This window comes from Notechis scutatus, chromosome 10, assembly GCF_049901735.1.
Source record: "Notechis scutatus isolate UNSWTSFEM ecotype Mainland chromosome 10, rNotScu1.2, whole genome shotgun sequence".
NCBI classification, from domain to species: Eukaryota; Metazoa; Chordata; class Lepidosauria; order Squamata; family Elapidae; genus Notechis; species Notechis scutatus.
The window spans coordinates 21,428,550-21,440,000 of record NC_142018.1 but is presented as its reverse complement, the minus strand read 5'-3'; the positions used below and the strand labels follow the sequence as shown (position 1 = coordinate 21,440,000).

Here is an 11,451-nt window from a genome sequence, read left to right as displayed (position 1 = left end):
TGAGACATCTGTTAAGGGAGAGAAAGGAGCCCACTCCCACCCATGGTGGGGATTCTCAAGGCAGCTCCCTCAGTTCAGGGTCCATCAGCTGCCCCAAAAGGCAGGCATCAGATATTTACAGTCCAGCCCAAAACCTCCGTTGCTAAGCGAGACAGCGAGTTCCGCCCCGTTTTTATGACCTTTCTTGCCACATTCGCTAAGCAAATCACTGCAGTTGTGGCTGACTTTGTCAGAAGGTCGCAAAAGTGGGGTGGGGGATCAAGGTGAGCCAGTGGCCAAGCGGCTGAATTTCGATCACGTCACCCTGTGTTTAAAAACCTTGGGCGTGCAGAAGCTTGGCTGAGTAGGACCGTACCATGCTGTTTCTCCCGCTCTTCGCGACGTTCCCGGGCGAGTCTCTGCCGTTCTTCTGATTTCAAGAGCGAACCATCCAGCACTGCAAAAGAGGAGAGGGGGGATTCAAACGCTTAGCACAGGCGTCTTCAAGCTTGACAGCTTTAAGGCTTGTGGACTTCAACTCCCAGAATCCCTACTCCAGTCATGTCAGCTCAAGAATTCTGGGAGTTGAAGTCCACAAGTCTTAAAGCTGTCAAGTTTGAAGACCCTTGATATCTATCTATCTATCTATCTATCTATCTATCTATCTATCTATCTATCTATCTATCTATCTATCTATCTATCTATCTATCTATCTATCATCTATCTATCTATCTATCTATCTATCATCTATCTATCTATCTATCTATCTATCTATCTAATCTATCTATCTAATCTATCTATCTATCTATCTATCTATCTATCTATCTATCTATCTATCATCTATCTATCTATCATCTACCTACCTACCTACCTACCCTATCCATTCTATCTCTATCTATTCTACCTCTTTATTTATTGTATCTATGTATCTATCTATTCTATCTGTCTCTTTCTATTTATTCTACCTCTCTTTCTCTCTCTCTCCATCTATTCTGTCTCTTTCTATCTATTCTACATCTATCTATCCATCCATCCATCCATCTATTCCAGGGGTCTTCAAACTTGACAGCTTTAAGGCTTGTGGACTTCAACTCCCAGAATCCCTCCTCCAGTCATGTTAGCTCAGGAATTCTGGGAGTGGAAGTCCACAAGTTTTAAAGCTGTCAAGTATCTATCTATCTAATCTATCTATCTATCTATCTATCTATCTCTCCTATCTATCATCCTACCTACCCTCCATTCTATCTCCCCTCCTCTTTATTTATTGTATCTCTATCTATCTATTCTCTGTCTCTATTTATTCTATCTATTTCTACCTCTATCTATCTATCCATCCATCTATTCCATCCAAACTTGAGGGTGGACTCTTCAAACTTGACAGCTTCAGTATCTATTCTATCTCTTTCTATCTATTCTACCTCTATCTATCTATCCATCCATCATCCAGGGTCTTCAAACTTGTGAACTTCAACTCCCAGAATCCCTCCACCAGTCATGTTAGCTCAGAGATTGTGGGAGTTGAAGTCCACAAGTCTTAAAGTTGGCAAGTTGGAAGACCCTTGGTTTAGCACATTGGATGGATTTGCAAGAACAAGGCACCGCTTCCTACAGAAGAGACACCTCTACCTCCATGCACACAAAGGCAGCACATTTGCGCTCAAGATACACACTGGTGCTCAGCACGAATGGCCGTGGGCCAACTTACTTTCCAATTCACGGCAGGAAATCTTAATTCGCTTATTTATTGTGCATTACACCTCGCTATTAAAAGGGCACACACCAGTATCGCTGTTTCCCAGGTCACCAAAGAATGCTTTTCCTGGCCCTGCAGCCTTTCATTCATCTAATTTCTGATTATTATTATTATTATTATTATTATTATTATTTTTGGGGTGGGATACGAATGGCACATTTTGAACTAATATGAGCTGCCTGCACAGAACTGCCCCCCCCCGATCAAAATACAGAGAATAGTCGTACAAAAAACATGAATTTATTTTTTACCTGGTTTTGCTTTTGGGCTTATTGGGGCCTGGAGTGAAACAGTGCTAACCCCACCTTGGTTTCTTCTTTCTTCGGCTAATGCTTGGGCCGCAGCAACTGTTAAGAAAAATAGATCTGGTTGAAAACAAATCTGTAATTCACACAACCATTGTTGGGATTACACTGCTCAAATCTTGATTTTTGCCCAGGAAACTCTCCTTAAATCCATGTTCTGACCCAGGCTTCGTCCAAATTAAGGAAACGCAAACTGAGTGTAAAATCAAACCTATTTTAATGCAAGTCTGGGAATTTCTTGCATTCCCGGCCAAAACTCATTAGACACAATTCTCGGAGATAAGCTCACACCTTTCAGGGTTGTAGAAGGCTGCCAAGGAACAAAAGTCCAATTACTAGAATATAAACCGACAGAAGTTCCAGCAAAGACAAACCAGAGTTCACAGGGCTTCAATGAGGAATCAGAATCTAATGAACTTCTTTGCTTCCTGCAAAGTGCACGTCACCGAGGGCTGACTTTTATCCCTTATGGGAGGGGCAATCACTTTCCAGACTTACTCTCGAGTCTCCCCCTCTGCTTCAGCTGCTCTTTCCTTCTAGCAGCTCTGGGCACACGCGTACTGGGAACAGGCTCCCCTGGGTCCTCTGCTTCGCTGCTGCTAGACTCCGAAGGCAGCACCCCACTCCCAGATGGCCCTGGCACAATCCCTGCATGGGACGCAGGACCCTCGTCCAAGTCCTCCTCAGACTCCCGGACTGGTTCCCTTTTGTCCTCACTGTCCGATACTTCTGCCGTCTGCACTGGCTGCCGGTGAACCATAACAATCCAGAGTTTATGGCCACTAATTCCACCAACTCTGAACTGTAGCTATTCTTTTGAATCAATCTTGACCAGAAGTTTAAGACAATCACATAGTACTGTGGTTTCGATTAAACAGCAGTTCTGGAAGCACCGAATATACCGCAATATCTATTCACTACATATATACACCCACCCCTTTTTTTTTCATTCCTGGGTCACTAGGAAGAAAAGCATACAGTTCTCTTTGGGGAATCTGCCACAAATTCCACATTTGTATCATATTATGTACCCAAGCATTCAGGACTAAAAACCTTGTGTAGTGGACCACACTCGAAAACAACCACCCCTGTATGAAATTATGAAGAGCAATGAACTGAGTTCACGCTCCGTCTGTTTTTAAGGTTCCCATTTCAAATCAAGCATTTCCAACTTCACTCCCAGCATGCAGGCCAAACATAAAACAGCTGCACAACACTGGAAGACGAAATGACGAGTTTCAATCCATTAAAAGAGGGGGTACTAATGGACAAGGGAGATATGCAAGCAGAGTGGAAAAACCCTGTTTGAAATTTTGAGAATCCAGGATGCAACACGGAGCAGATAATCACTAGTTGCTGTTTTTCTTGAATTTTCACATTTGTCAAGTAATTTGAGCACTTTAAATCAACTGTGGCAACTTCAAGACTTGTGGACTTCAACTCCCAGAGTTCCCCAGCCAGCACAGCTGGCTGGGGAATTCTGGGAGTTGAAATCCACGGGTCTTAAAAAAGTTCTAAGTGAATTCCCTTTCCAGATCTGCCTTTGTCCAGAGGAGGAAATTCACTCAACTTCTGTGAAAACAAAGAGAGGGGAAGTAGAACAGCTTGTATTTTCATACCAAGTTCCTTTGTGGGGGCACAAGAGAGCGAAAAATATTCAAAGGTAGCTCCGGAGACCTGCTAAGACAATACCGCTTCTTTGAAGCGACCAAAATAAGCCCAACCAAAATAAATCTCATTTCTCTCATTTCGTGGCCGTTCAGCTTTCATGTATTTGATGCAAAAATCTTACAGCGCACCAGTATTAAAATGCCAAGTCCCAACTATCTGAAATTAAAAGAGAGATCCCACGCAACATGACTTCAGTTTTAATTCATAACATGAACTGCAAAGATTTGCTGGAAGCTCATTTTTAACTTCACTGGGTGATTTGGGGCTGGCCATTCTCAGGCCAACCTAGAGTCAAAATATTATTAATAAGGGAAGAGAGTACTATAGATATTGCTTGCAGCTCCTGAATGAAAGGCAGTATATAAATCTAATAAATAATCTCTCCCTGCTAAATGTGCCTTGATGCTCGTTACATCAAGGACAAAGCAACAAGGACGTTTTGTGAAAACAAGGATTTTTTTTTTTTTTAATTTCTTGCCCTGTGTTCCTGAGATGCAATATTCGCTTCCTGTTTTCGTGTTCCCGCCTTCCTTTCCATCATTCTCTCACTTTGTTTGACTTCCCGGGGGGATGAGGATATGGAAGTGGGTCCTCTTCCTCTCCTCCCACTTATAGGAAAACCCACTGAAACCTTTTTCCTTAAGTGCTGTTTGTTCCCCGGTGTCCAGGCCCACCGCTCCTGAATGTGCCTGGCTCCACTGCCCCAACCCCAAAACCTTGTGACAATAGAGCCCAGCACTGCGTATCACAACTGACACCAGCCCACTCCATCACCCAAGAATGCTTCTATTATGTGGGATTAATTTTAACCCCTGATCCTCTTGCTTCTTGATAAGGCAGTTTCTTCTTATGTCTCTGGTCGGGCGATATAACGTTACAGCTCAAACTGTCATTGCGGTTTAATTTTCTATGCTGTTTCTTCAAGAATGACGCTGAATAGAATAGAATAGCGGAGTTGGAAGGGACCTTGGAGGTCTTCTAGTCCAACCCCCTGCTTAGGAAACCCTACACCACTTTAGACAAATGGTTGTCCAATCTCTTCTTAAAAACTTCCAGTGTTGGACCATTTACAACTTGGACCACTGCTATCATGTCTCCCCTGGTCCTTCTTTTCATCAAACTAGACATGCCCAGTTCCAGCAACCGTTCTTTATATGTCTTAGCTTCCAGTCCCCTAATTCTCTTTGTTGCTCTTCTCTGCACTCTTCTAGAGTCTCAACAACTTTTTTACATCGTGGTGATCAAAACTGTATGCAGTATTCGAAGTGTGGCCTCACCAAGGCATTATAAAGAAATAGGAACGAGGTAGGAATATCTATACTGAGACATACTTATGAGGCATGGGTGAATCTTCTGTTTGACCAGCTGGAAGTTTATTCACAATTTAACAGGGGCTATTTATTCCAGAAAGATAAAAACCATTGTTCTTGGTTAGCTGCAGTATGCAACATGCAATTGCCTCCCCTTATGCTTTGCAAGCCATTGTCTAGACCAGGGTGTCCAACCTGGCAACTTTAAGACTTGTGGACTTCAACTCCCAGATTCCTCAGCCAGCTTTGCTGGCTGAGGAATTCTGGGAGTTGAAGTCCACAAGTCTTAAAGTTGCCAAGGTTGGACACCCTGGTCTAGACTCTTTTGCAGTTTGCTTGCAAAGTTAAGAAATTTGAGCAACGGAATAACACAGCCACTGCTTCAATTCCATCCCACACAAATAGGCAGTAACCGGTACGAGAACCAAAAGGCTCTGCCCTACATTATTTCACAAACTCACTCTGAGGCTATTAATGAAATTAAAAAAGACCAAACCCGAACTTTTTCATCACACGCAGTTTCGCCAAAGTCTTCATGGAAATAATATCATTCCCCTTCATTTCTCACAGGAGACTTTAAAAAAAAAGAAGAAGTTCTTTTTCCAATTTGTTCGTCCGTCGCCAAGTCTTTCCAGACTTGAAAAAGAAGGGCTGGACTCGATTTAAACCTGAAGGCAGGAATAAAACCACAATGGAGGCACAGCCACCCATGCTCTTAAAGATGGAGCTTCCCTGTTTGGGAGATGGGAATAAACCCTGACACCTTAATCCAATTAGGGGCAAGAGCAAGTCCAAAGCAGCGGCGGCGGCAGCCTTCCCATCGCACAATTAACAAGTATAAAAGCAACATTAATAAGCTCATCCGAAGGCAAAACGGTAGCCTTAAGGGAAGTCTTCCCACCCCCCTGGTTAGCATCCCAGACACTAACTAGGTGGTAGAGGATGAGGCCCTCTCCTGTACAGGTAGTCCTCGGCTTACAACCACAATTGAGCCCCAAAATTTCGGTTGCTAATTGAGACATTCAAGAGTGTGCCCCATTTTATGACTTTTCTTGCCACGTTTGTTAAGTGAAGCACTGCTGTTGTAAGTTACTAACACGGTTGTTAAGTGAAGGTGGCTTCCCCATCGATTTTGCTCGTCAGGTCGCAAAAGGGGATCACGTTGGGGACACAGCGACCGTCGTAAGTAGGAACCAGATGCCAAGAATTTTGGGGACACAGCGACCATCGTAAGTAGGAACCAGATGCCAAGAATTTTGATTAGATGATCGTGGGGAGGCTGGGAACGTTTTAAGTGGGATAAACCGGTCATAAGTCCTTTTTCAGTGACCGGTCACTAAATGCACCGTGCTTAAGTTGAGGACCACCTGTATTTAGGTGGAAAGGTACAGGGGCCGTGCACCACCGGATTTGAAAGTGAAACGATGCTTCAGGGTATGGATTCCTGCCTGCCACTCTCCTGAAGACACACCTTTCCCGGAAGAGCTCAGCTCTCTTTCACGCTGCTAGAAGCCATAAAAAAAAAAAAGAGCTACACACAGGTGTGATGTTTGTACCTCCAGTGCTCTGAAGCACCTTTCACCCTCCTTAAGTGCCAAATATTGCACAACACAAATCATCACAGTCTTGGGCGATCAGAAAGTACAGACAGACTTATTCTTTCAGTAGTTCCCTTTTCAAGACATCTAAATTGGGCCATTCCACACATCCTGGCCAAACAAAGCGAAGCTTCGAAAGACGGCCAGATATTTTCTGACCAAAATATGGTACTCAGGCAGTTACGCCCCGCGGCTGAAGTGAGACGGTGCCTCGCAGGGTTAAAGACCCTTGCAAACTAAGATCCAGTCTGATCTTCCAAGAAATCAGGGATGTGGCAAGAAAAGGAATTATTCAGCAACTCTCCCTCCCTCTCCACATTAATTGATAAGTAAAGGGGGATTCGGCTTTAATCTGGCAGGAATGAAACTGTACCCCAAATGCTGCAATTTCTAAACAAACCTGGAAAACAGAAATAATCCAGAAATCCATAAGGTGGGGGAGAGGAGACGGTGTACGTAGCTTATCTATCCATCCATCCATCCATCCATATTTCTCTCTCTAATCTCTCATCTACCCATCCATATCTATATCTATCATCTCTCTCATCTATCATCCGTCATCTATCTATCATCTCTCATCTATCCCTCATCTGTCTGTCATCTATCTATCTATCTATCTATCTATCTATCTATCTATCTATCTATCTATCTATCTATCTATCTATCATCTTTATCTATCTATCTATCTATCTATCTATCTATCTATCATCTATCTATCTATCTATCTATCTATCATCTCTCTTATCTCTCTCATCTCTCATCTATTTATCTATCTCATCTCTCTCATCTATCGCTCATCTATCTATCTATCTATCTATCTATCATCTATCTATCTATCTATCTATCTATCTATCTATCTATCTATCTATCATCTATCTATCTATCTATCTATCTAACTCACCTATCATCTCTCTCATCTGTCTGTCTGTCTATCTATCTCTCATCTCTCATCTATCCCTCATCTCTCTCACATCTTCTATCTATCTATCTATCTATCTATCTATCTATCTATCTATCTATCATCATCTCTCTTATCTCTCTCATCTATCATCTCTCTCATCTGTCTCTCATCTATTTATCTATCTCATCTCTCTCATCTATCGCTCATTTCTCAGCTCTCTTTATCTCCCCTCCCAATGCAAAATGCAGATGAGAGAGATGATAGATCTATCTATCTATCATCTATCTATCTATCTATCTATCTATCTATCTATCTATCTATCTATCTATCTATCTATCTATCTATCTATCTATCTATCTATCTATCTATCTATCTATCTATCTATCTATCTTCTCTCTCATTTCTCTCTCTCCATCATCTCTCTATCAGTTTTTCTCACTGCATCAGAGGAAAAAAAGAGTGGATGCAAACAGATTTCCAGATGCTTTTTTTTTTTTTTTTAAACAGCCAAGGATATTTGGGGGAGGGGGAACGATTAAGCCGCAAGACCTCCAGATCTCCTCTTGATCTCCTAAAAAACCCGCAAAGGTTTCTTTTGTCCACAAAATAAAGAGAAGGAAAGTGGAGGGACGGAGGGAGGGAGGCCAGGCGGAAGAGGAGGCCCTTCAAGCCAAGAAAAAGGGAACCTCCAGCATTTTGCATGGGGGGGAGATAAAGAGAGCTGAGAAATGAGGTTGGGAAAGAGGAAGGAGGGAGGGGATGAATGACTAATGGGGGGGGGTTGGAAGGGATGGGGGGAAGAGCCCTGAATTTGGGGTAAGGGACCCAAGGATGCCTGGGATGATAAAATGGAGAGACATTAGGATTCATGAGTATAATTAGGAATAATGGGTATAAGGGGTGGTGGGCATTTCAAGGGAGAAAATGGGTGGGATGAAAAGGGAGGTGTCAAATTAAGGTATTTGGGGACTCCCTCTCCCATGAGTCCCCTCCTAAGCCAGCTTCCCAGAAGTGTCTTACTACAAGCCCCATCAGGCACTCCAAAGACTCATTATTCCCCCCATCCTATCCCAGAGAGACCCCTCCCCAGGCCTTGTGAAGGCATCTGCCCACAGACTACCCAAAGACTAACACCCACCCTCAAAGCTGGGCTCAATTACAGCCCCCACCCCCCAGTCCTCATGAGCTAACAGGATGATGGGTCCTGTAGTCCAGCCGCCTGGACTCCATAAAGACCCATAACCCCCCTCCTCCCCATCCTATCCCAGATAGACTCCCCCTCCCCAGGCCTTATGGAGGCATCTGCCCCCAGCCCCAGGTTCAATTACAACCCCCTCCCGCAAGGATGATGGGCTCTATAGTCCACCCACTTAGGGCTCCCAAAGACCCATAATCCCCATCCTCTCCCAAATAGAGCCCCCTCCCCAGGCCTTTTGGAGGCATCTGCCCACAGCCCAATCCCCACCCCCACACCAGCCAGGCTGAATTACACCCCTCAACCCCTAGGATGATGGGTCTTGTAGTCAAGGCCAGGGCAGTAGAACCCAGAGAGGTGCATGGGGGGAATTAGGGGCAGGGCTGAGGAGATCGGAAGAGGGAGGGGACCACCTCCCCATTAGCAAAGAGGCAAAGGGAGAGTTTTAGGGGGTAAAATTGGGGGTGAGGGCGGGGGTCTCACCCATCTGCTCCCGCAGCCCCTTCAGGGTCGAGGGAGGCGGCGTGGGGACCCCGAGAGGCGCCCCTCCGCCGCTCCCCTCCGCCATCTTCGCCCCCGAGAGGCGGACCGGAGCCTCGTTCGCCCCACAAGCCAGCAAACCCTCCTCCGCCTCCCGCGGCGCCGCCGCCGCCTCAGGCCGGTGGCGCGGAACTGCCGAAGGGACGCGGGGACGACGGCGGGCGCGACGGCGCAGGCGCGGCGCAAGGCCACGCCCCGGAGCCCTTTCGCCGGCGGGATGGGGGGGAGAGCGGAGGATGAGGAGAGCGCATGCGTATCCCGTCCCGTCCCCCGCGCGCGGCTCGGGGCCCTGCGCCTCAGGGCAGGTGGGGGAACGAGCCCAACGACGCGCGTGCGCGTAGCGGCTCGGTTTAAGTTGGGCTTCCTAGGTCGCCGGTTCGATTCCCGTTTTCTCCATGAACCTTTTGGGATGCTCCATCCTTGGTCTTCTTTAAGGAGATTTTATTAAGCATAATAAAGGTTATTAGGTGATTATATTATTATATAGGTTATTGTATATATGTCATACACACACACATGTTTTAAATGTGGTTTTATATTATGTAAGCACACAATACACAATAAGCACACAAAACACAATAGATGGATGCTTGCTAAGCCCTAACACACAATGGCTTGACTTTGCTTATCGAAGGTGGTCTGGATAGGTTGCCAACAGGTGATTGCATGATCCTGGCATGTTGCAACCTTCCTAAATGCCTGCCAATTGCCAAGTGCCTGAAAATTGGTCATGCGAAGGTTGCAATGGTAATAAGTGTGAGGACCAATCATAAGTCCCTTTTTTTCTGTGCTGTTGCAACTTTGGTCACTAATTGAACTGAACTGAAGAAGCTTCTTGGATGAGAAGCAAAATGTTTTCAAAGCAAAAAAAACAAAAAACAAGAAAGTCTGGTTGCCTTTTGCAAAAAACAACAACAACCCTTTGTAGCCTGAATGATTGAGAAGTCATAAATGAACAGTAAACTCGAGGATATCTGTATTTATTTTTTATTTAATAGATTTTTAAAAATTCCACTTTTATTCCTTTCTAAATAACTCAAGGTGGCAAACATGCCTAATCCTCTCCCCTCTTTCTGCTTTTTTCCATCACAACGATCCTGTGAGGTAGGTTGGGGGAGAGAAAGAGAGAGAGATAGAGAGACAGAGAGAGAGAGAGGGAGAGAGACAGAGGGAGTCAAAGAGAAAGAGACACACACACAGAGAGACAGACAGAGAGTCAGAGAGAGAGAGAGAGAGACAGAGAGGAGGGAGACAGACAGAGAAAGAGACAGAGAGACAAAGAGAGAGAGAGAAACAGAGGCAGAGAGAGAGAGAGACAGACAGACATAGAAAGAATCAGAAAGAGAGAGAGACAGAGAGGAGGGAGACAGACAGAAAAAGAAAGAGAGAGAGAATGAGAGAGAGAGAGAGAGAGTCAAAGAGAAAGAGAGAGGCACACATGCACAGAGAGAAAGAGAGAGGGGGAGGGAGAGAGATAGAGAATGAGAGACAGAGACAGAGTGAGAGAGAGAAAGAGAGAGAGAGAGAGTCGGAGAGAAAGAGATACACAGAGAGAAAGAGACACAGAGAGAAAGAGTGGCGGGGAGGGAGAGAGGCAGAGAAAGAGTGAGAGAGAGAGAGAGAGACAGAGAGAAATTGGAGCTGGCCCAAAGTAAATTGACGTTAAGGTTCCTCCCTGCAAGAGGTTGTCCCTTCTGGCTGCCTGGCATTTGGGCATCTCCCATCTCTTTGGGCTGGACGTGCTGCGGGGAAGGACAGTCTCTCGGTGGTGTCGACCTCCTTATAAAAAGGCTCATTCTTCACCCCCAGTTCCAGCTGAACCGGAGGGAGCCTTTGTGGAGGCACGTCGCTCCCTTCCTCCAAAGCCGGTTTTGTTCGCTGCCATAAAAGAGGCGTCTGTGTCAACCAACTCCCCAGAATTTTGCTCCTTCCTTTCGATTCTGAGATTCGCCTTGGACGTTCAGCGCATCAGAGAGAACCTTTTAAATTTATTATTGGGGCATCCCAGGCTCTGCAAACTTCCAGTTTGACCTTCTTCAGCACTTGCTGCCTTATTTTTACACATTTGTCTTTTGCACCAGCCCAGCAGAAGAAAATAAGTGTTTGGCTCACACTCTATCACTGGGAGGAAAATAAAAATAAAAATCCAGGCTCAGTTGTTGCTGGTTGCCGGGCCTTCAAAATTAAAAGGACAGTCCC

At 45.2% G+C, this 11,451-nt stretch overlaps 1 protein-coding gene across 2 annotated transcripts in view; it reads right to left on the bottom strand.

Annotated features, from left to right (window-relative positions):
- Window positions 1-9,423, bottom strand: part of MAP7D3 (MAP7 domain containing 3) — a 35,969-nt gene extending 26,546 nt beyond the window's left edge. The window contains exons 1-3 of one of the 2 annotated variants that reach the window (XM_026685329.2): window positions 9,196-9,423; window positions 1,984-2,079; window positions 356-436 (exon numbers count right to left, since the gene is read on the bottom strand). In XM_026685329.2, the coding sequence (XP_026541114.2) occupies window positions 356-436; window positions 1,984-2,079; window positions 9,196-9,280 (262 nt within the window). In that variant the 5' untranslated portion in view covers window positions 9,281-9,423. The remainder of the gene's footprint in view (window positions 1-355; window positions 437-1,983; window positions 2,080-9,195) is intronic. The other variant, XM_026685330.2, reaches the window with a different exon arrangement.
- Window positions 9,424-11,451: the final 2,028 nt, after the last annotated feature.